At 45.8% G+C, this 24,318-nt stretch overlaps 1 protein-coding gene across 3 annotated transcripts in view; it reads left to right on the top strand.

Annotated features, from left to right (window-relative positions):
• The window catches only part of SMOC1 (SPARC related modular calcium binding 1), a 139,818-nt gene that overhangs the window by 90,274 nt on the left and 25,226 nt on the right, over positions 1 to 24,318 (top strand). For 2 of the 3 annotated variants that reach the window (XM_061156782.1, XM_061156781.1), the window contains exons 6-7: positions 11,311 to 11,400; positions 13,348 to 13,428. In XM_061156782.1, coding sequence (XP_061012765.1) covers positions 11,311 to 11,400; positions 13,348 to 13,428 — 171 coding nt within the window. The remainder of the gene's footprint in view (positions 1 to 11,310; positions 11,401 to 13,347; positions 13,429 to 24,318) is intronic. The other variant, XM_061156784.1, reaches the window with a different exon arrangement.

Raw genomic sequence — 24,318 nt, 5'->3', positions numbered from 1 at the left:
GAGACGTGGGGGAAGGAGGGAGGGAGGGAGGCCCGGTTATCTTACCCAGATGCACGTGCTGCAGGAGGGGAGGAGGGTCAGAACTTCAGACTGTTTACTTAATCCCCTGGAATGTCTTCACTGTGCTCTGTTCTTTGGGCCCCTTGTGTTTCCCTGGACTCCTTTATGGGCACATGTGTGGTAATTAACACATGCGGGGTAGGTCCCGGGCCATGTGTTTGAGTTTCAAATATCCATTGATCTGGGGCACTCCCATCCTGCAGCCGTCCCTTCTCTGATGGTCCTCGCCCTCTGAGAGAGATGGAAGGGGTATGTGTGCATTTGGGGGGGCGGGGGGGGGCACACGTGCATCCACATGTGTTTTATTGATGCTACAGAGGAATATCAGAAGAGAGGAAAGGACCCCCCAGCAACCCCTGAGTTCTGACCATCTGCTGCTAAAACAGTTGAAAGCTGCAGAAGTTGAGAGGAAGGAATTTGGGGTTTCCATTGAAGTAGAAAAGTGACTGGGAAGCAAAATGTGATTTAGAGGTGGTGATTTTACCCTGAGCAGCTTTTCCTGCCCACCAAGGCTCATGGACTTTCCTGGGGTGCCTCTTTTGGGGGTCCAGATGCTAACAAATGTGGGCGATTTGAGGGAGTTTCCAGGATAACCTAACACAGAGTCAGGTACTGGTCCTAGGCTTCATTGCTTATGAGGTGCAGTAAGGATGTTCTCAGCCTCCAGTGTGGTGTTGGTGGGGCAGGTGAAGAATGGGATAGTAGGAGAGGACTTGGACAATGATTCCTGGCAGTTTCTGGAAACTTTTTCTCTGGAGTGCCTAGGATACATGGCCAATGAAAATTTAGGGTCATTGGGAGTTTTCTGCAGTTTGCTCTTTTCTTACTTCTAAGAGCTCTGGGAGTGAGCAGTGTAAGGAAAGTGAGAGAAGAATAAAAACATTTAGAAAACTGCCCTCTTTTCTTCACGTGCTCCTGTATTTGGCAAGCCAGTCTTGGAGAGAAGTGGAACTTCCAAGATTCAACTCGTAGAGACTTCTTTTATTGCGCCCCATCCCCCGCCACCTCACTGCCCCTCCACTGACTGCTCCATAGTATGTGTTCCAAGTGAAGAATGAGTCATAGTTATTTTTTCAGAGTCTGTCTCTGGGTCTCAGTTTTGAGGATCTCTCATGGTGTTTGGTCTACAAGTTGATGCCAGCTTGGAGACCTTTGTCACTCAAATGGTGGAGCTAGCAGCACTTCCCCTCAGGGCTGAGGGATGTGCTTAGGGCAGGGGTGATGGATGGTAGGTCTCCCAGATGAAGGGGCTCGTGTGGTCTCTAGCCTCCGCCCTCATGAGGGTTAAGTACACCTGAAGGGATTATCTTGCATTGCCTCGAACCTGGTTGAGGTGTGCAGAGCCAGCCGTCTCAGAGCATCCTATACACAGAATGTCACCCCGTTCACGTGTCTTTCACCTCTTCCCAGCCACCTCTTTATTCACTTCTCTCAGCCCAGAGAAGGCGGCCAGATCCATAGGTGATCTGTCAGCCTTGCCACCAGATGGCTTAAGTCTGATTACCTTCCAGCCTGGGCTGGATTTGAATGGAGATGGGCAACCGATGACCTCTATGTGTTGATCTCAGTTCACATTGGATTTCCCTGTAGAGAACCATTCATTCTGATGCATGCCTGCTACAAACTGCACCTAAGTAGCTCCAGGCCCATGAGATGCAGCTCTTTCCCTCCCTGCATGCAGGTTGCTGCTGCTGTCTGTTGTCCGAGCCACCCTGACCCAGCCTGGCATATCAGTATATCAGCTTCAAAGAGATCAGTTGCAGAAGGGGTGTGCACGAGTGTGCTTGAGTGTTCACGTGTGCCCCTCATCTCCCACTACCCACTGTTCATTACTCCCCCAGCAGGGAGTAACTCCATCTACTCAACTGCCTGCCCTGCATCTCAGCCCCTATTCTGTGGTCTCCAAGAGAAAGTTTATGAATGGAGGATACCTGATTTCCAAGGAGTGGAGAGGAAATGGGCTTTGTGATCTGGAAATGCCCTCTAGCCGTGGATTCTGATGAGTCCCCCAGTGTTGTTAGTGACCACTGGTGTTTTATACTTGGCTGTTTTGTTCTTTCATTCAACAAATATTCACTGAGACTTCAGTGCCAGCTTTATTACAGTCCCTGAGGACCCAGTGACGGGTGAAATGTAAGGGCCCTCAGCTCGTGGAGCTCACACTCTGATGGTCTTAGCCTCCTCTTGTCGAAGACATCGTCATGGAGGGGAAGCCTCCCAGAGGAGCACAGACTTCTAGATGCTGGGATACTGGGAAACAGGGGAGGGATGGCAGGTGGCTCCTCCAAATGCCCTGGCCAGTAGCCCCCAGGGTTAGAGCCTCTAAGGAGAGACCCTTGGAGGAGGCTGCCTGGGATAAGCATGGTCCAGTGGCAAGTTCTTGATTCTTCTGCCTGTTACCTTTGTGAGGCTCCTGAAGTCTAGGGGACGGCTCCAAGCTTGTCTGGCCACTGAAGATATGTTCCTTGGCTGAATGAGTTCAGTTCCAAATGTAGCCCAGCAAGCTGGAGGGAGGCAGGGATTTCAGCCTGTGGGTGGACAGGCCTTGGGGCCACATCTGAACCACTTCTTCAGCCCTAAGTGCCACGTAGCTCCTGTGGTCAAGGTCAAGGAGTTGTCACTGTCCATCCTGTTGCACCTGTTGAAGGAAAGCCATGAGGTTCAAGGGCTGCTTATTCTAAAATTTATGTGGAAAGGCAATGGTGTTGTTGTTCAGTCCTCAAGTTGTGTCCCGACTCTTCCCCATCCAATGGGCTGCAGCACGCCAGGCTTCCCTGTCCCTTACCATCTCCCAGAGAAGGCAATGGTACTAGAGTAGCTGAAACAATTTTTAAAAAGAAAGTGAGAGGAATCACTGTATGTGATTTTTTTTTTTAAACCAAGAGATCTTTAATATTTTACTCCCTTCTTGACCCTTTATGAATTTTCAATCCATGCTTTCCTTTGGTCATCTAAACAAATGTGGTGACTCCATATTTTTAAATGTCTATTTTATTCTTTTTTAAATTCATTTTTGACTATATGCCCCCTGTCCCCACACATGTGTCACCTTCTCCACCATCAACACCCCCCACCAGAGTGGGTACCTTTGTTACAGCTGATGAACCTAAATTGACACATCATTAACACCCGAAGTTCACAGTTTATATTAGGATTCACTCTTGGTGTCGTATACTCTGTGGGAATAGACACACATGTAATTGTATCCACCATTATAGTATCATACAGAGTATTTTTCACTGTCTGTTGACCCAGTGATCAACAGAACAGAACCGAGAACCCAGAAACAGACCTACACAAGCTCAGCAAACTGATTTTTGAAACGTGCAAAAGGAATTCAGTGGAGTAAAGATAGTCCTTTCAACAAATGGTGCTGTAGCAATTGGGCACCCAGTAGACAAAAACAAAAACAACTCCCCAAGACCTTCAGCCTAAACCTCACACCTCATACAAAAATTAACTCAAAATGGATCTTGGGCTTAAATGTAAAATCTAAAGCTATTAAAACTTTTACAAGAAATCGTAGGAGAAAATTTTTAGAACTTATAGGTAGGTGAACCTTGAGCTTTAGTGTTTTAGAATACCAAACATGTGATTCAAAAATTTTTTAAATTGACAAATTGGACTTAACCAAAATTGAAAACTTGCTTTCAAAATATCTTGTTAAGGAAATTAAAAACTGCAGACTTGGAGAAAATACTTACAAACCACCTATCTGACAGAGGACATATGAACATATAAAGAATGCTTAAAAACTTAACAGTTGAAAAACAATTTAATTTAAAAATGGACAAAATACATGAATAAGCTTTTCACCTAAGCACATATACGCAGAAGGCAAATGAACACACAAAAAGATGTTCAACGTCATTACTTATAAAAAGTGCAAATTAACCAGCAAGGACCTACTGCATAGCACAGGGAACTAGACTCAGTATTATGCAATAATACTGGGAAAAGAATCTGAGGAAGAATATGCATATATATGCATAACTGAATTGCTGTGCTGTGCACCCAAAGCTTACATGATATTGTAAAACAGCTATACTTTGATAAAAAATTGTGAAATGCAAATTAAGAACATGATCAGGTATCACTACACACCTATCAGAAGAGCTAAAATAGTGACAATACCAAATGTCACTGCAGAGGAACTGGATCTTTCATAGATTGTTGATAAGAATGTAAAATGATATAGCCACTCTGGAAGATGCTTTGGAAGTTTCCTAAAAAAGTAAACAACAAAACATATGCTTACCATATATAATCTAGTGATTGCACTCCTGATTATTTATTGCAGAGAAATGAAAACTTATGTCCACAGAAAAACCGGTACACAAATAGTCACAGCAGCTTTATCTGTAATAACCAAGGGTGAAAACAACCCAAATGTCCTTCAGTGGGTGAAACAAACTGAGGTGCAGCCACTCTGTGGAATACTACTCAGTAACGTAAAGGAACACTCTGTTGACACATGCAGCAACAGCTGGATGGATTTCAAGGGCATTATGCAGAGTGGAAAAGTCCAGCCTCCAGAAATCGTCCACTGCATGATTCCATTTACATAACATTCTGAAAATGACAAAATTATAGAGATGGAGAAAGGGTTAGTGGTTACCAGGGGTGAAAGATGAGGTGGAGAAGGGGCAGTGTGATTATAAAAGGGTAGCACATGGGATATCTTTGTAGTGATGGACTAGTTCTATATTTTGATCGTGGCGGGTGGTTACATGAATCTGCACACGGATAAAATCGCATAGAGCTACACACTGCCCACCCAACCAGAAACAAGTACATGCAAAACTGGTGGGATGTGAATAAGGTCCCTGGATTATAGCAATATCAATTTCCTGATTTTGATATTATACTATTATGATGTTGTCTATATGATTATATTAACTGTAAAGATGCTACATTGGAGGAAACTGGATGAAGGGTACATAGGACCTCTCTGTTTACAATTACCTGTTGCAAAGTCATTTCTAGTCTAAAAGATTAGCCCAGTCTCTGTGTGAACCCAGCTCTGAACCAACTCTGCTGCTGCCAGTGTCACCAACCCCCCACGCCTCACCCCTCTCACCACCCTCTTCTTCCATCTCTGGTCTACCCTTTTCACCAACCCTTTGTTTCTGTTCTTACTCAATAAAATGTGGAGCTTGACGATGTTGGTAACTGCTTGCAAAAAGACAGTTTTAAGCTTGCTTTCAATTGTATTGGGAAGGAAGGTGCAGATGGGTAGGCAGAATGTAGAGCATTGATCTCTCACTCTGGAAAGGACCTGAAGTACTCAGATAACTTCTGTTCTCAAAGGTCAGAATCGGGACAGCTCTCAGCTGAGCCTCGTTGGACATTTCTGAGCCTCATTGGTCATGGGACCTCAGGAAATGTTGAGGTTAACTAACAATTCCATCCTCCCCCTGGTATGATTCGGGCCAGGTTCTTAAGGGACATTTCTGTAAACAGGCACTGTTGTCTCCCTGTGATGCCTGGAATAAGTTGTCTCGACTTTCACACTGGGTCTGAATCACATGCTGAGGGGGATGATGGCTCTGGAATAAATGTAGTCCCTTCAATAGCAAGAACCTTCCAACATTTCTATTGGGCTGAAGTTTATCTCCATGTCTTGCAGCCTGAATGAATCCAAGAGGGAGGGTGACCAGTGATGGACCAGGGTTTGGGCAGAACCCAAGAATCGAAGGGGACTTGGGATCATTGAGAGACTTTCCGAATCTCAGGATGGGGGTGGTGGTTTCTTTTTCTCTCATTCTCCAAGGCTCCTCAGTCTCAAGACCCCAAGAGATGCCATTAATACAGATTCCTCCTCTGGCCCTTTGACACATTTGCTTTTGAAGGACCTGGAAGAGAAAGCTCTTTGTATGAGGTCAGAATAAACTCATTGTACACCCAAACAATTAACTCCTCAATGGACTTGCCAGCCCCTTGAAAGGCCCGGCCCTGCCTCCTTGGACCTCTTGGGCTCTATTCAGTCCCTTAAGCACACCAATGTTTTGGGGGTTTTGTTTTGTTTTGTTTGTTATTCTGAAAAGTCTTTCCTTGCGAATAGTCAGAGCGGGTCAACATTGTCCTCAGCGCGGCATTTATCTCCACTCGCCAGCGAATGTCAATCAGGAATCAAAAAGCCAAACAGAGGGGGCTTTGAACAGTGTCATTGGGGGTCGAAGTGACTTCCAGCTGTCTGTGCGTGGGCCAGGCCTTCTCGCAGGGCAGGGAATTGTGTGGCCACACAAACCCACTGTCTGGATGGACTTACAGGGTCCGTGCGGGGGCTGCAGCTCTCTGGGGCTGCACCTGCAAGGGGAGGCGTGGTTGGGGGGCTGGGGAATTTGGGGGAGGCCAGATGCCTGCTCCGGGCCTGAGCAGTTGCCAGCACCGCTTGCTCACTGCCTCTGGGGTCTTGAACAAATCACTTCCTTGCGTTGAAGCTCAACCTCTTTTTATCTGCCTGGTGACTTCCTCTGACCTGGCTAGTGGCAAGAATAGATGAAGAAAGAACCTGCTAGGAACTCTGAGTGTTACAAAATGTGCTAACACATATTATTCTTGATCTTGACGTCATCCTTGAGAAATTTTCTCAGGTTTGGCTTATTTTTCTCTGGCTGTTGTTGTTCAACTGCTCAGTTGTGTCCGACTCTTTGCGACCCCCATGGACTGCAGCACGCCAGGCTCCCCTGTCCTTCCCTATCTCCGGGAGTTTGCTCAGATTCATGTCCATTGAGTCGGTGATGCCATCTAATCCTCTGTTCCTCTGCTGCCCCCTTCTCCTTTTGCCTTCAGTCTTTCCCAGCATCAAGGTCTTTTCCAATGAGTCAGCTCTTCACAACACCCTAAGTCAGCCTTAGGATTTCTTTATTTCTGTGCCCAACCACAGGACTATGTCATTTAGAATAATGAATGTTGTGTTTCTATCTACACATGTCCATGGGATTCTCCAGGCAAAAATACTGGAGTGGGTTGCCATGCCCTCCTCCAGGGGATCTTCCTGACCCAGGGTTCAAACCTGGGTTGGCAGGAGGGTTCTCTATCACCAGGGCCACCTGTGAAACCCCTATTTTTCTTTAATGTTTCCAAATTTATCTTTTCTCCCTGCAAGAGAAATGATCATCTTTGAATTGGTTTTTTTTTTCAGTATTGTATCTTCTTCTCCATCTGGAGGAGTATTATGGCATCAACAAAAAATAAAGTCTTATTATTGCAGGTCTGTAAGAATCACCAAGAGTGAACATACACACACATGAAATCATCATGTGCATATGTGTAAACTGAGATTCAGATGTATTTTTCTTTAAGCTCTATGGAAGTGTCTACCCCCAAATTAAGGATCGCTTGAATAATCTAGCTACTGCCTCCTGATGATGTATCTGTGATGTCTTGGGTGCTCTGTCCCTCCTTTGTTTTAAAACCTTTATTAAGGTATAATTGCGCACCATAAAACTTACCCATTGTAAATGTACAATTCAGTGAATTTAGTACATCTGTAGAGAAGTACAGCTATTACCAGAGAACATTTCCATCACTTCTCAAAGAAACCTTGTACCCATTTATAGTTATATTGACTCTGTCCTTCAGGCAACCATGTATCTGCTTTCTGTCTCTATAATAGATTTACCTTTACTAGGCATTTTATATAATGGGGTCATACCATATGTAGTATTTGCACATGGCTTCTTTTATGTAGTGTAATATTTTTGAAGTTCAGCTATATTATTACATGTATCAGTAATTCATTCCTTTTAATTGCTAAATAATACTCCACTGTATGAATGTATCACAATTTGGTTACCTCTTCACCAATAGAAGAACATCTGGATTATTTCCAGTTTGAGGTTATTAATGAATAATGCTGCTATGAATATGTGTATATATGTCTTTGGGCGGATATGTCTTTATTTTTCTTGGATAGATTCCCAGGAGTAAAATTTCAAGATTGACTGGTAAGTTTATGTTTAATTTTTAAAGAAATTGTCAGACTCTTTTCCAATGTGGCTACCCAATTTTACATTCCCATGAAGAGTGAATGAGGATTTGAGCTCCTCCGTATCCTTGTCACTTGATAGTGTCTTTTAAAAAATTTTTAGGTGTTCTAGTAGGTACATGGTGGTTATCTCATCATGGTTTTAATTTGTGGTTTCCTAACAGTTAATGCTATTGAATGTCTTTTTGGGTATTTATTAGCTGTCCGTGCATCTTGGAAATGTCTATTGAAATATTTTACCCATTTTAAAATCAGGCTGTTTGTCCTCTTATTGAGTTGTAAGGTTTACTTGATTTTTTATTTTAAAAACTGTCGAATTTTCATGCTGCAAATCCAGTTTTGAAAGTAAGCAGTTGGAGAAGATGATTTAACACTAGATGATTTAATGCCTTCTTTAAGAGGCCTGTAGAGTCTTTATAGCCGCAGTGTCCTGAGGCTAGGATGCAGTTATCCTTCACTTTTAGAAGAGGATATCACTGCCCAGAGAAGAAAGCGAAGGGTTCAGTTTATCCAACTTAGTGGATGTAAAGCTGGGGTCTGCACAGTGACCCCACTGGAAACTGGGAGGCCAGGAGTACGCGTAGAACCTTTTCTCTCTCCACGGGGCCCAGTGTGGGGCCTGGTCTTGCCCCAGGGCTTGCCAGGAAGCAGGCTTGATGTGGACCTTGGACCCAGGCCTTGGAGCTATGTTTGAGAGAAGGGTGCGCTTGTTTGCTGGGTTGGACGCCAGGTGCCCAGGTGCCCGGAGGTGATGGTCAGAGGGTCCTGTTGGCTTTGGCTTGGCTCCCCATCCTTGGGGCATGCTGGATTTCACAGGTGGTTCTCCTGGCAGCAGGGCACCTTGTCTTTTCTCACTTCATAAAGGTTTCCAGCTAGGGCCTCCGTGGTGGCAGTGCAGCTGTATGTCTTCACCCTCGGTGACCCTTCCCTGCAGGAAGATTCGCTCCCTACATGTGGCTTCACGCTCTGTGGGCTTCTGAACCTGCATCTGGGCAATCGTGGAGGTCCTCGACTTCCCCGGGGCGGGGGGAGACTGGAAGCCCTCCTTCCTCTCCTTGAGCAGCAGACTTCTTTGCTGATTGCTGGACCAGATGGGCCGTCCCAGCCTCTCCTGTCAGTGATGGGAGAAATAAACAGAGTATTTTCTGTCTTCCTGCTCCAGAGAGTGAAGGAGATAGCTCTTGGAATATGGAATGATTTTAATTGAATATCAAGATATCACATAAGCCATTTTGCACTTGGCTTGTCACCATTGTCCCTCTGAGAATGTTTGATTTCTCTCTTTCCCTTTGTTACCTTTAAGACCCCTGAAAGGAAGCCACCCTGTGTGGAGGGGCTGAGCACGCTGTGCTGGGCTATTCAGACTGTGAACCCTGCATCCGGTAGGAGCAACCAAATGTGCATCGCAGCTGCCAAGAGACTTCATTCAGTGGTTCATTGAATTCAACGGAAAGGGGTGTTAATAGAGTCGGGGAAGTGATGCTATTTAAAAAAAATGACATTGTGTGTTTTTGCACTGTGTTTATTCTCCCTCAATGACTTCCAGATCAAATGTGCAGTTTGGTGTCAAAAGATGACTGATCAGGACTCCAGTTTGAGGCAAATAAGATATTCAGCTTCATTATTCCTCTCCTCCTGACACATCTCATGTCCGGGGATGATTGTCGGCTTGTTCGGGATCACCCTGGCCCCTGTGGGAGTTGGTTCTTACGTCGGCACATGACACGCAGGGTCAGGTGTCACACAACTGTCAGATTGCTGGCCTCCGCCTCCAGCAAGGGTCAGGATCTCCATAGCTATTGAATCTTAAGATCCCAGGGCTGGGGTATTGGTGTAAAAAAAGGGATCAGCCCTCTGTGTTCTTTCTCCTTCCCCTGATAAGATGCAGGGAAGTCTGCCAAGAGTTCTGGGAGCTCCAAATGGTGGAGGTTGTTATTACTGATGACCTGACTGGCCTTGCAGACGATATGAGAACTTGTATTCTCCATTAATAGTTAATGCTTGGAGAATATAGTGTTTAGTCCCCAAAGATTGCTGGGGGTCTCGGGAAGAAGGGATTGTGTAACCACAGTGTCTGTGACCACAGTGCTCACGTTCCTTCCCCTTGCTGAGGGAGAAAACAGAAAAATCTTGGATCTGTGCATTCTCAATGTAAGTAAAGCTACCTGCTCCCAGCTTTCAACAAAGAGGTGAAAATTGGTTTTGGGGGCACAAGAGAACCCTTTCTCTTTTTACATATAAAGTATAGACATACATACGGTACATAAATATGCAGAGCATACAGAGATACAGTGTATCCTTGTTATTAAAATTTCATTAGGAAACTAGTTAAGGAGAAAATGCCTAAAAATGCTCCTTAGATAGACAATAATAAAGCAAAAGTTGAGAAACACTCTTCAAAATTAAGGTTTGGGGATCTTGGTGAACATAATTCAAAGTCCTGAAAGGTAGATAAAGTCTGCACTCACTCTGACCTGTAGAGGTTCTTGGTCTGCAGACAGAGCTGCCAACACTACTATGACCATAAGCATTAGGACTTTGTTACTGAGAACTCTGTTCCTAGCATCTGTGTTAGAAATTTCAAAGGAAATCCAGAGTGCAATTACTCATGTTCCTTCTCGTTTTGTCTGCCTCCATCGCTCCTTGGAAATTGGTTTCACAGTTAAAAGTGTTCTAAGGATTCCTAATTCTTTTCAGTTCAGCATGCTGGAAAGAGAATGGTCCTTCTTGTCCTCACTTCGTTTTTAGATGAGGACGGAAAAATAGCTAGGGGTTTGGGAGGGAATGGTGCCGTGGTCTTTGGTTTTCTTCAAACTCTTCAGTGAGGGCCACTAGAAAGTACTGGGTTGGTACCTTGCACAAGAGGGCAGGAAGAAGCTGGGGACATCATCACTTGATGCCATAAGTGTGCTGGCATCTCCCGATGTGCCTGGCCAGAGCTAAGGGCTCCTGGGAAGACAGCGCTCCCACCTTTCCTGTGGAAAAAGCAAGGGCTGACAGAGTCGTGCTGCTGCAGAGTCATGAGACGGGGTCCTCCAGAGCCATGATGACTTGGGAACCTTCCCTGGAATGGCGAGCGTGCACCTGGATTTGTCTTACTGTTGGTGTCTCTTCTCTGATGCTCTTTTCTTTCTTGCTCTTTTCTTCTTTCTTTTCTTTTTCTTTGATCTGTTCCTTGGGACTTGGCCGGGCCATGTGCAAACCCCAACCATTCAACAGTGCTGGAGAGTAGATAGTATTTACCTCAATAATGGTAGTCTCCTTTCGATTCTTTTTAACCCTCAATTCAGATGACGGGTCTAAGCCGACACCCACGATGGAAACCCAGCCGGTGTTCGATGGAGACGGTAAGCTCCTATATTACTTAAGATTTGGGAAGGTTCTTTCCTTCGGATGTTTGTTTAAGCTTTACTATTATTTTTTTTTCCTTTTTTAATTTCAATTTTTCCCGGTTTAAGCTGGGCTGTTTTTAACGTTTTTAAAAAATGCAAACCCTCCCAGGAACTAGTACACCCTCCACTTGTGGAAAGGCCCTCTGTTCTCGCCAGGCTTCCTGCCTGGCCGCTAACATCCAACAATAACAGAGCCTGGATGGACCTTGCAAACTGCCAAGACCGAGGAGCCACGGCTGAGTAAGACAGGCCGGCAGCATCATCCTTCTAAATGAGTCAGCTCTTACAAGTCCTTGTAGCGCTGTGTGCCCAGGATTGTGCGAGGCCTATGGGGGACGAAGGAGAAATAGATAAGATGAAAGCCTTTGCTCTCAACAGAGTGGCAACTATTGGAGAATTTATGTATGAAGCTACATGGCCTCAGTTTTATTTCTTCTGTGATAGACATTTCCAGAAGAAAGAGATCACAGTGGTCTGGGAAAAGATTCTGTGAAGAGAGGGAACTTGAGCTGGATCTGAAAATGTGAGGGAAGAATCAGGGTGTTCCAGGCAGAGACAAAGGAGGGAGTATGGTGGAAACAGAGTGTAATGAGGAAAGTCACAGGAAAGAGACTGGTGCATGGAGTTGGTTTGGCTGACTTGTAGGGACCGTGAGAGTTGAGTCAAGACATTGGGGGAAGAGAAATTCTAGATCAAGAGAAATAGTGGTGGTTGGTGGCAAAACAGGCTGGGTATCTCTGGAGGTCTGAGGAGTGGACAGCTGGAACTTGGGTGCAGAAGGCTGGCTTCAGTTTGAGTTTGAGCTGCTCGGGGCCTACATCCTTCAGTGTGCTGTGCTAAATACCCCAGGTTCCCGTGACGGGGAGCAGGAAGCTTGGCAGATTGCAGTTCCTAGAAAGCCTGAGATGTGGCACTCAGTGCAATATTCAACAACCTTTTAGCAGCTTTCAGCTGAGTATATCCAGGCTTGGATCCTAAAACTGGACAGTGAGACAGAGGAACAAAAAGAAGTGATGCCACTTGTTGGAACTGTTGGCTCAGGATGGCCCTAGCCCAGGCTCGGCTCTAGACAGAAACAGAAGATAGCCTTTGCAGCTGGCCATGGAGTGGAACACATGTGTGTTCATGCCTAAAAGTTCAAATGTTTCTGTGATCCACCAATGTCCTAGATCATTGGCGAGTCTGGGACCCTGGACCCTGTGCAGTCTGGATAGGAAATGGAGACCACGTCAACTTGGAAGACCTTTCCAATGTACTCATGAAAGGCCTCATCTCCAGTGCTCAGGGGCATCCTCAAATTTCCACAGCACCTGTCCACTGGGTGACCCCAGCCCTGGAGAGCCTGGTGGCCTCCTGGAGCTCTCTGGATGAAGAATTCAGCCTCTGTTTGATGAGAAACCATTTGAAAAGAGATTGAAGCACACATTAGACCCATTACTTTCTTTCCCATGTGGAGCAGAGTCTCAGCAGGCTAAAATCTGCTGTGGCTCAGCTGTTTCTTCCAGAATGGTCTCTGTGGTTTTTTTGGCATTGGTTTGTTGATTTATTTCCTTTAAATCTTCTTCCAGGGAAGCAGCTGAGAGAGACTTGGCTTGGCCCATTTTCCTTACCTCCTGGGATAATATTTTTATTCCTGGATGGAGTGGCTCAATGCCTCTGGACTCTGACCACTCTGCCTCCCAGCACAAGAGGCCCTGGCTGGCTCCTCTGAGCTGATGGAGAGAGCTTCCATAGGGAGGAAGCAAGAGGGTGTTGGGATGAGGTGGACATGGGATGAGGGAGATGGTTCTATCTTTGGTGCCTCAGGCTTTTAAAAAGTCTGGAGTATTACATCCCAAGTTTCATACTCTCTGTTGCCCAGACTTTATTTTCTCTCTTCTTTTTTTTTTTTTTTTTTCCCAGAAATCACAGCTCCCACTCTCTGGATTAAACACTTGGTAATCAAGGACTCCAAACTGAACAACACCAACATAAGAAATTCAGGTAAATTGCCTTGGATTATGTGCATGCCTGGTCTATCCATGGGTGCCACATGGTTTCTCCATGACTGTCCCTGTGCGGGGCTGGGCAAGTCATTTCACCGTTTTGGCCTTCAGTTTCTTCCACAGCTGTAAAATGAGGAGATGAGATGAGTTAATCTCTTCCAACTTTAATTGTCTTCAGTTAGGACTCAGGGATCATCTTTCATAAGTAGTCAATCCTTTTAGCTAAAAAAATAGTTTGATGGTATGTTTTAATATTTTAATTGACTTTCTATGTGCAATGCATAAGAATTTGGAGGAAGAATGGCTGGGCATAGAGAAGTTGGACTTCAAACCTTAAGAACCTTGGATCGATGTGTTTTTAAGGCTCTAACTAACTGCCTACAATCACGTCTTTTCTCATCTGATCTTTCAAGATCTTGTAAGTGCCCAGGTTTTAGTACTGGTTGAACCCTTGTCGTTGTTGTTTAGCTTCTGAGTTGTGCCCACTCTTTTGCAAACCCCTGGACTGCAGCCCACCAGGCTCCTCTGTCCGTGGGGTTTCCCAGGCAAGCATACCGGCATGGGTTGCCATTTCCTTCTCCAAGAGCTCTTCCTGACCCAGGGATCAAACTCACGTCTCCTGCATTGGCAGTCGGATTCTTTAGCACTGAGACACCAGGGAAACCGGAATCCTTATAGAAAGGCAATAATTTCTGAAGAGTGATCAGATTATAGAGTTCATTTATCATCAGCAAAGACCAAAGTTGATTAAGTTCATTTACCATCAACAGAAACTAGATGCCCATCAATGTGTTATTAACAAACCCAATTTATTTCTCTACCGGGGGGACTTAATTCTTCTTTCAGCCTCAGACTTCATTCTGAGAAATGGCACTTGGCATATTTCTGCCTGGTTATTGAATTTAGCCATATCATCTTTTCCAGATAAATAGCAAGGACTGTGAACTGAAGATATATCCCTTTCATTTGGCAGGCAGAGTTTTGATGACCATCAGTGAATGAGTGAGCTGTCCTTGCCCTCCTTTTGGTTATCTGTATAGTATGCCAGCTTTGTCCTAAAGGTTGTGGACACTGGGGTGCATGGAACGGTTTAGACCGTGAGGTGAAGCCACATGGCACTGGTTGATTTTCTCTGCTGAGTACCTCGGCCCATGTCTGGTTCTCTGTTTGACAGAAGCTGGAGGAGACCTGGGATACTGGGGTGGGGAGGAGCCCATCCTGTGGGCCAGAGTCTTTGATAGAACAGGGGCCTCGGTCAAAACACAGATTGTGGGTTCTCTTTCTGGCTCCAACACTTACTGAAGTCAAGTAAAGTCAAATCAAGTGAAGTCAAACACACAGTGAGGTCACATGCTTCCCTCCCTCCCTCCCTCCCTCCCCACCAAGCCTCAGTGCTCAGCTGGAAGAATAATCTCCCCCTTAAAGGATGGTAAGTAAGGTTAACTAAGTTAGTCTGTATAGTACTTAACCAATGCTTGACTAAGTGATAAAAGTAAGTGCATGATAAATTGTAACTACAATTGTATTTATTACTATCATCATCATTGGTAGGAAAAATGGGACTGTAAAGAATCCACCTGCAATATGGGAGACCTGGGTTCTATCCCTGGGTTGGAAAGATCCCCTGAAGAAGGGAACGGCTACCCACGCCAGTATTCTGGCCTGAAGAATTCCATGGACTCTACCTATAGTCCATGGGTGGCAAAGAATTGGACATGACTGAGCGACTTTCACTTTTCACTGTCAATGATTCTGCTTATAGTGAGAATTCCTTAATCTGGAAAGAATTTGTAATTGTCACCTTAAGCAAAAGCATCTATTAGGAAGCTTCTTCTTAGACCTTTCCTCCACTCCTTCCTCACTGTTAAACAAATATGGTAAGTCAAAGAGAAGTCTTTTGGTACCTGTGGTATCTGTAAGTGGTACCTGCAAAAAAGTCCCCAGTAGGGGGCTCACTTCTCATCTGGTGACCAAGGGGTAGATAGGAGGGAGAGCTCTCTCTGAAATTATATGGTACATTTTGCCTGAAACATTTGACCTTTAGCAACTGCTTTTGTGATTCTTTTCACTGGTGTGTGCTATGTTGCTTCAGTCATGTCCGACTCTTGGCGACCCCATGGACTGAAGCCTGCCAGGCTCCTCTGTCCGTGGGATTCTCCAGGCAAGAATACTGGAGTGGACTGCCATGCCCTCCTCTAGGGGAATCTTCCCAACCCAGGGATCAAACCCCATCTCTTCTGGCTCCTGCATTGGCAGTCAGGTTCATTACTACTGGCGCCACCTGGGAAGCCCTTTTTTCACCTACCAGTGATTAATTTCTCTATCTGTACTATACTCTGTGAAGGCAAGGGCTTTAGTGCCTGTGTGTCATATCTATTAAAGAATTTCACTTAACGTGTTTGATTGCTTTGGAGAAGGATGCAGCAGAAAGGATCATCATCAATAAAGACAGAATCATCACTGTCATCATAGCTATCAGCTACCTGTATCAGCTATGTGTTCTCTTTGAGCATCGCCATAACACTATGAGATGTGTTGTCATCCTTATCTTACAGATGAAGAGTCAAAGGCCAAGAGAGAGGAAGTAACTTGTCCTGGTTCACAGCTAGTAAGTGGTTCATTTTAGTTCAGTTTAGTCACTCAGTCATGTCCAACTCTTTGCAACTTCTTGGAGCATGCCAGACCTCCCTGTCCATTACCAACTCCCGGAGTTTACTCAAACTTATGTCCATTGAGTCGGTGATACCATCCAACCATCTCATCCTCTGTCGTCCCCTTCTCTTCCCACCTTCAATCTTTCCCAGCATCAGGGTCTTTTCAAATGAGTACGTTTCTTCCCATCAGGTGGCCAAAGTATTGGAGTTTCAGCTTCAGCATCAGTCCTTCCAATGAATATTCAGGACTGATTTCCTTTAGGATGGACTGGTTGGATCTCCTTACAGCCCAAGGGAGTCTCAAGAGTCTTCTCCAACACCACAGTTCAAAAGCATCAATTCTTAAGTGCTCAGCTTTCTTTATTGTCCAACTCTCACATCCATCATGACTACTGGAAAAACCATAGCTTTGACTAGACGGACCTTTGTAGTAAGGGGTAGGGCTGAAGAAAACAATTTCTCTGGGAATAGAGTGCCCGTCTTTTGGGCCTATTTCTTTGTGTGTAATGAAGGGCAATGTCAAGTTTGATGATGTTTGCTTCCACTCAAGTCCTTCTTTCCACTCCTTCTTCCCCTGAGTAGTTTCCAACTGCATGAGTATGGGGTCATGCTGAGAAATGGTTTCCAGGCAGGTACAACCCCCTTCCTTTTATCAGAGGGGCCCAGTCACCTAAGTTTTCCATGGTTGGCTCCAGTTATGTCTGTGAGGTTGGCATATAGGACAGGATAGTTGGGAGACAGCTAAAGTCTCCAAGGGAGAAGGTGAGACCAGTGATCATTATCAAAGATTGATACCGTGGGCATTTTCTAAGAAACTGGGACTTTCTCCATCATGGTCAAGTGGTAATGCTGACAGAGTGCCTGCCAACCTTTTTGATGTAATTCTGTGTGGAGGACACCATGTCTCATAGGTGCATAATAGGTTGGCCAAAGGCCTCTTAACTGATTTTGCAAATAGAGTTTTTTTTTTTTTTTTTTTCCCAGTGGGTTTTGTCATACATTGATATGAATCAGCCATGGATTTACATGTATTCCCAATCCCGATCCCCCCTCCCACCTCCCTCTCCACCCGATTCCTCTGGGTCTTCCCAGTGCACCAGGCCGGAGCACTTGTCTCGTGCATCCCACCTGGGCTGGTGATCTGTTTCACCATAGATAGTATACATGCTGTTCTTTTGAAACATCCCACCCTCACCTTCTCCCACAAAGTTCAAAAGTCTGTTCTGTATTTCTGTGTCTCTTTTTCTGTTCTGCATATAGGGTTATCATTATCACCTTTCTAAATTCCATATACATGTGTCAGTATGCTGTAATGTTCTTTATCTTTCTGGCTTACTTCACTCTGTATAAGGGGCTCCAGCTTCATCCATCTCATTAGGACTGGTTCAAATGAATTCTTTTTAATGGCTGAGTAATATTCCATGGTGTATATGTACCACAGCTTCCTTATCCATTCATCTGCTGATGGACATCTAGGTTGCTTCCATGTCCTGGCTATTATAAACAGTGCTGCGATGAACATGGGGGTGCACGTGTCTCTTTCAGATCTGGTTTCCTCAGTGTGTATGCCCAGAAGTGGGATTGCTGGGTCATATGGCAGTTCTATTTCCAGTTTTTTAAGAAATCTTCACACTGTTTTCCATAGCGGCTGTACTAGTTTGCATTCCTGCAAATAAAGTTTTATTGGAACACAGCCATGTCCATTTATTTATGTACCATCATCTATGGCTGTTTCCATGCTGTAACTGTTAAGTTGAAGAGTTGTGTCAGAGACCATTTGGCCTACAAAACCTAAAATATGATCTGATCCTTTACATAAAAAAAGTGTGCTGGCCGCTGGTATATGATTGTTGCATTGTTGTGGCTCAGTCGCTAAGTGGTGTCCAACTCTTTGTGGCTCCATGGACTGTCACCCACCAGGCTCCTCTGTCCATGAGATTTCCCGGGCAAGAATACTGGAGTGGGTTGCCATTTCCTCCTCCAGGGGATCTCCCCAACCCAGGACTTGAACCTATGTCTGCTGCATTGGCGGGCGGATTCTTTACCACTGAGCCACCAGGGAAGCCCAAATAAGATTGAAGTAGAAGCATTTGGGTGGGATTGTGAATAGAAGTGTGTCTTTCTTACATTTTGTGGTCTCTTTCTGAGAAGTAGGGGCTGTGTCTCCCGAGATGTTTCCTGATGTGCCCTGGGAAGCCTGCATTAGTGTAAAACTCTTTAGGTGGCTCACATAGCACTTTCCCCTTTCATGGGAGCTTTAACATCCTTTCCTGTGCATGCTCTCACAAGCGGGTTGCCCAGAAAGCATCCTGAGGCTTGGCCTTCATAGATGGGAGGGTAGGGAATCTTTTGTATACAGAAGAGCTCAACCATGTAATGGCATGAGCATGGTCTTTGGTATCAGGCAATTCTGTGGATGTGAGAGTTGGGCCCTAAAGAAGGCTGAGTGCTGAAGAATTGATGCTTTTGAACTGTGGTGATGAAGAAGACCCTTGAGAGTCCCTTGGACTGCAAGGAGATCCAACCAGTCCATCCCAAAGGACATCAGTCCTGGGTGTTCATTGGAAGGACTGTTGCTGGGGCTGAAGCTCCAACCCTTTGGCTACCTGATGCAAAGATGCTGGGAAAGATTGAAGACAAGAGGAGAAGGGAATAACAGAGGACGAGATGGTTGGATAGCATCACCAACTCAATGGATATGAACTTGAGCAAGCTCCGGAAGATGGTGATGGACAGGGAAGCCTGGTGTGCTTCAGTCCATAGGGTCGCAGAGTCGGACACCATGGAACGACTGAACAACAACAGTAGAACTGGTTTCTGATACTTGCTTCCTACTGAGAGGCTGGGTGACCTTGAGAAAGTTAATAATTAACTACCCTGAACCTTGATTTCCTTATTTATTAGATAAAGTCATTAATGCCTTGCAGCATTTTTCTGAGAATTCAGTGTATCTAAAATGCCTGGCACACTGTAGGAGCACATAAATTATTGGAAAAAACCTCAGTGGACTACCTTGATGTATTGTGTTAGCCACGTTTCACATGATTTCACTTGTTTTGATGAGAAGTCACATAGACTTGAATGATAACCTGTCTGGGTCTGGGCTCTGGAATGGACAGCAGCCTCTGCGTGGGGCCCCTGGGACACTTTCCCATTAGAGTTTGATGAAAGATTCTGAGTCCAGAGAGCTTCCACCCACACCCCTGGGGAGGTTGGAGTGGGACTCTGTGAGCCGACTGAGTGAGCACTCTCCTCCTCAGCTCTCTCTTTCCCAGAGGCAAAAAGGCCATCCCAGTTTCTTTTACACCCCAAACATCCTTCTTTCACGCTCAGACCCTGTGACGCCAGGTTTGGTTTCTGGCCTGGGGACTGTTGACGTTGGAAAAGTTCCACCGGGCAGCTGAAGTTTTGCAACAACATGACACTTATGCCTACAGACTTATCCTGTCTCCTTCCCTCCTCCTGAAGGTTTTGGTCCCTGTTTTTAAGGCTTTGTCATAGGCTTATCATGGTCAGGGTCACCCTCTGAATACGTGGCAGGGTCCACAGCAGCAAGTTTGCCTGTTGAACTTCTGTTTGATTCTTGCCTCCTTTGTACCAGGAGTTCTTCTTGCAACCAGGCAGACAATGTACCTAGTGGCAAACATCCTAGAACTTGACAGCGAGCATCTTCTCCTATACACGTGTTGGCCAGAGACTCTGCTTTTATAAGAAAACAGACTCTTGCTGAGGTTTTGGTACCAGGGGCTAGTGACCAAAGCATTTCTTATTATAACTAGATTAAAAAAAAAAGTGTAATCACTTACATGTTAGAGAAGAGAGTACAGAGATCCAAGAAATGACAAAAACTAGGCTTCATCTCATCCTTCATCCATATCTTAACTGCTTCTAATTTTGCTACATGCGGACACGTTCCTATAGCATGTGATTTATAAAAGTCTTTTTTTCCCTCTCTCTTTTTCTGTGTGACAAAATTCTGTGCTTTCTCCTCCGGGAAAATATTATCTCTCAGGAAATGTGGTTGTGTGAGCCTTCACTCTTCTGTTCATGCAGACGATGCCCTGAAGGCATGTACTACAGCCCTTTCCCTCTTTCCTGGCCTGGTACCCACCGGTGGCCACCTGTGAGGTCATATGACTTCTTTCCTTCCTCTCCCATCTCTTTCTTTCCTTTATCTCCATCTTTTCTAGTTAACGTCATGATCTGATCTGACTCCATGGGGCCCTAGCACCTGGCCCTGTGGGTTCAATTCAAATGGACTGTGTCTTTCCTTCCTCACCTGCTTGCCTGGCAGACCTTCCTTCGGTCCATCTGCAAATGCAACAGCTGCTGGTAACTCTGCTCCCGGGAGACAAGCCACCAGCGGGGACACAAGGTGGAAATGAATTTCTTATACATCTGTTGTGACCGTGACCCCCGCCCTCCTTGATTATGACAGTGTTTGCCTCAGTCACCATCCGAGTCACAAGTAAGCTGTTTTCAGCATCCTGTCCTGACCTGCCAGGGTCAGAACAGTGCTCTCCTAGGCCTACTTTGGGCCCCTTGGTCACCTTTTGGATACTCTTCCCTTACCTGGAAGTTCCTGCCAGGGTGGCTGCTCCTAGAACTGGGACCTGGGGTCACAGAGGCAATAGCACCTCCTGGCTGGATCCCCCACCCCCCAAACCAGCGCTCTTGGCCTGCCCAGAAACCGCGGGGTGACGTAATGACCTGAGGCCTGGAAAAATAAACAGTTTTCAGGGAAACCAGCGGTAGCCGTTGTAAGCAAATACCCCACAGCCACCTGGAGACTCGCACATGACGTGATTGGAAGGAAGAATGAGTAATCCACTAACGTTAGCAGCCACAGATGGGGCCGGGCCGGTGTGCATTTAAAATATCTATATAAAAACAAATCCTTGATGTTTATTTCTATCACTGGCCTTCTGGATGTCTGCCCATGTATCTTCTGCAGGTGTCTTGGTCCATCATGGCCAGTAGAATAAGAGCCAGGGGTGGGGATGGGTGGTCATTCTTATGACTTTCTCTTTGACAACAAAGGCCTTTCTCAAGTTCTCCCTTTGCTAAGAGGATCTGAAACACATTTGGAGGCCCCAGAGAGCCTAGCCTCACAGTCCATTTTAATTTTGCTTTAAGATTAGTTCTCCCAGTCACTTTGCTCCTTTACCCCATGTTGTCTGTTTGGAACATAGAGGTGCAGTGTGACTGGGAGGGGTCTGGAACTTGCTCCACTAGCAAAGATTTTATTGGTTTGTATGCTTGTGGTACTAAGAGCAAACCCACCGCATGCTAATGTTCTACTTTTGGCCTCTGCTGCTGGAAGAAAAAAAAAAGAAACCTTAATCGAAGGCCCTGCTGAGATAATTGTAATTGACTTCTTCCAACTTGTTAGAAGTCAGCTGCCATCTCTGCTTTGGTCTGAGCAGCCTCATTCTGTGTTTATTTGTAAGAAGACTTTGAAAGTAGACAGGGTATATAGTTTATGAGCACACTCATACGTGCAGCGTTATTGTTTGGAGGAGAAGAGTGAAGTTATGATACTTTATTTGACAAATTAAAGAAGATCTCTTTTCCATCTCCCCCCTTCTACGACCTCTCCTTTCTTCTCACCTGAATTTTTATTTGCTAGCTCTTGTCCTTAAAGGAAGAGCTTGTCAGGTCAAGGTCAGTGAAATTAGTATGAAAAACTACAAAGATGCCAGCTTCCCACTTCTTAGTACTTGTCATTGCAAAACCGCTGTGCGGAGTTTCATATTCTTTTTGGTGGAAGGGTCATATGAGCTCGCTGAGTGCATGAGTCAGTAGAGATGGTGCCTTTTCTAAAATTCGAGTGGCTGTGAGTCAGTGATGCTTTGGGGAAAAAGTTTAAAAAAAGTGCCTATATGCTATATTGGGACAGTCCATCCCAGAAGCTACTAGAAGAAGTAGCTTCTGTAGAATTTAGATCTTGTTTTCCTCCAGTTCTCAGTTGCTGTCTGTGTGGGAAGACAGAGGGTACGACTTCAGACAACAGTGAACCGTGCATGGCCATTTTAGGTGCCCCGGAGAGAAATTATTTAGACAGGCTGGTTGGTTTGTAATTTTCCCTTACGCCTCCTGACCCACCGCACTGCATCGGAGCACCGGGCCCTATTTACAGAGCCTCTGCACACACGCCTGTGAGTGGGTGTGTTGGGGACACGAGGCGGGCGTTGTTAGTTTTCTTTGGCGGGGGTGGGTTCTAAGCCGCAGGCAGTTGGACACAGTATGGCCGTGGCGGGAGTGGGGGTTGGGGGAGCGAGGCATGGGGGCAAACAGCAGCCTTGCCCCTTACTCAGCTGCTTCCTGGTTCTAGGGCTCTTCTGGGCTGGGGGAGATTGAGCTGGATCAGGCCCTGAGCCATGGGGAAGCTCTGGCCTGGTTGTAAGATGGTGGGCTGTGGCAGTGGTTACCTCTGGTACCCCTGCTGAATTTTCCTTTTTAAAGAAATGTATTGTTGTTGTTCAGTTGCTCAGTTGTGTCAGACCCTTTGCGACCCCATGGACTGCAGCCCACCAAGCCTCCCTGTCCTTCACCATCTCCCAGAGTTTGCTCAGACTCATGTCCATTGAGTCGGTGATGCCATCCATCCATCTCATCCTCTGTCGTCCCCTTCTCCTCCTGCCCTTGATCCTTCCCAGCAACAGGGTCTTTTCCACCGAGTCTACTCTTCAAATCAGGTGGCCAAAGTAATGGAGCTTCAGCTTCAGCACCAGTCCGTCCATGAATATGCAGGGTTGATTTCCTTCAGGATTGACTCATTTGATCTCCTTGCAGTCCAAGGGACTCTCAAGAGTCTTCATATGATTTATTTATTTTTGGCTGCTTTGGGTCTTCATTGCTGCATTCTAGTTGCAACGAGTGGGAGCTACTCTTTGTTGCAGCGCACGGGCTTCTCATCGTGGTGGCTTCTCTTGTTGCAGGGCTCAGGCTCTGGGTGCCTGGGCTCGGTAGTGGTAGCACACAGGCTTGTAATTGGCTTCTAATGTCTTGCTAGAAATCAAGTTGCTCCATGACATATGGAATGTTCCCAGACTGGGGATCAAGCCCAAGTTCCCTGCATTAGCAGTTGGATTCTTAACCACTGGACCATCAGGGAAGTCCACCACTGCTTCGTTTTAAATGAGAAAAAGGAGCCCAGACTAATAAGGGCCTTGCCCAGGGCTCCAAGCCCATCAACAGCTCTCATGTCAAGGCCTTTATGTTGTTATTCAGTCTCTAAGTCGTGTCTGACTCTTTGCGACCCTGTGGACTGCAGCACGCCAGGCTTCCCTATCCTTCCCCATCTCTCAGAGTTTGCTCAGATTCATGTTTGTTGAGTCAGTGATGCCATCCAACCATCTAATCCTCTGTCGTCCCTTAGATTCAAGGGTCATTTGAAGAAACCTACTCCCGTGGTAGAGGTGACCATTTGACATTTGTGCGTATTCTGTGTCTGTTCTCTCTACATCTACCCCTGCTTGAGACACACCTGCACACAGTTTCAAGGACTGACTTTGTTCTGTTTGTCAGGGGGTCTGCTTCTTCCCTGCCCTGGCAAGACCTCTCCTTTTCTTGGCCACTGTCTGTTCCAGAGGGAGCTCTGAGGAATGGTTCTGTGTGGTTCCCCTCCTCTTCAGGGGGTTCTTGGAGTCCCTGGATGACTCTGAGACTAGGGGATTGATGATGGCCAAGTGACAGCTCAGTGCTGGGCATGACAGGAGGACAGAAAAGTGGTCACAGGTGCCGAACCACGTGTGGCCAAGTAAATAGAAAGGGCTGCTCAGTGGTGTCCTGCGAACTGTTCAAGATCATACATCCTGCAGCATCTCCTCCCTGGAGACCGCATGTCCAGTCACAGGGCCGGCTCTTCGGAAACAGGAAGTCAGTGCCTTCAAACCTGGTCCCTCCAGTCCCTCCTTTTGTTCCTGCAGTTTCTTCATCGGCCAGATTCTCTGTGAAAGTCCCCAGAGCACATGGCACTCGTGCCAACCCAGAGACTCCTGAGGCAGGAGCTACGCAATTTCTTACGCCTCTGAATTTCATGTGCTGGAATTTCAGGAAAGGTTTTTTTTTTTTTTTTTTTTTAACACACAGCTTGTTATTTTGTGTTATCCTTCAGCATTTCATTCATTTTTGATAAGAGGCTAGGTGGGTGTGAGGTATTTGAAGGGGTTTCAGGGTAATTGTAGACGACACAACACTACTGTTTTCCTTGATATTCTTGGCCCAGTGGG

The sequence above is a fragment of the Dama dama genome, chromosome 12 (genome assembly GCF_033118175.1).
Source record: "Dama dama isolate Ldn47 chromosome 12, ASM3311817v1, whole genome shotgun sequence".
Classification (NCBI taxonomy): Eukaryota; Metazoa; Chordata; class Mammalia; order Artiodactyla; family Cervidae; genus Dama; species Dama dama.
This window is presented reverse-complemented; position numbering and strand designations above follow the sequence as displayed.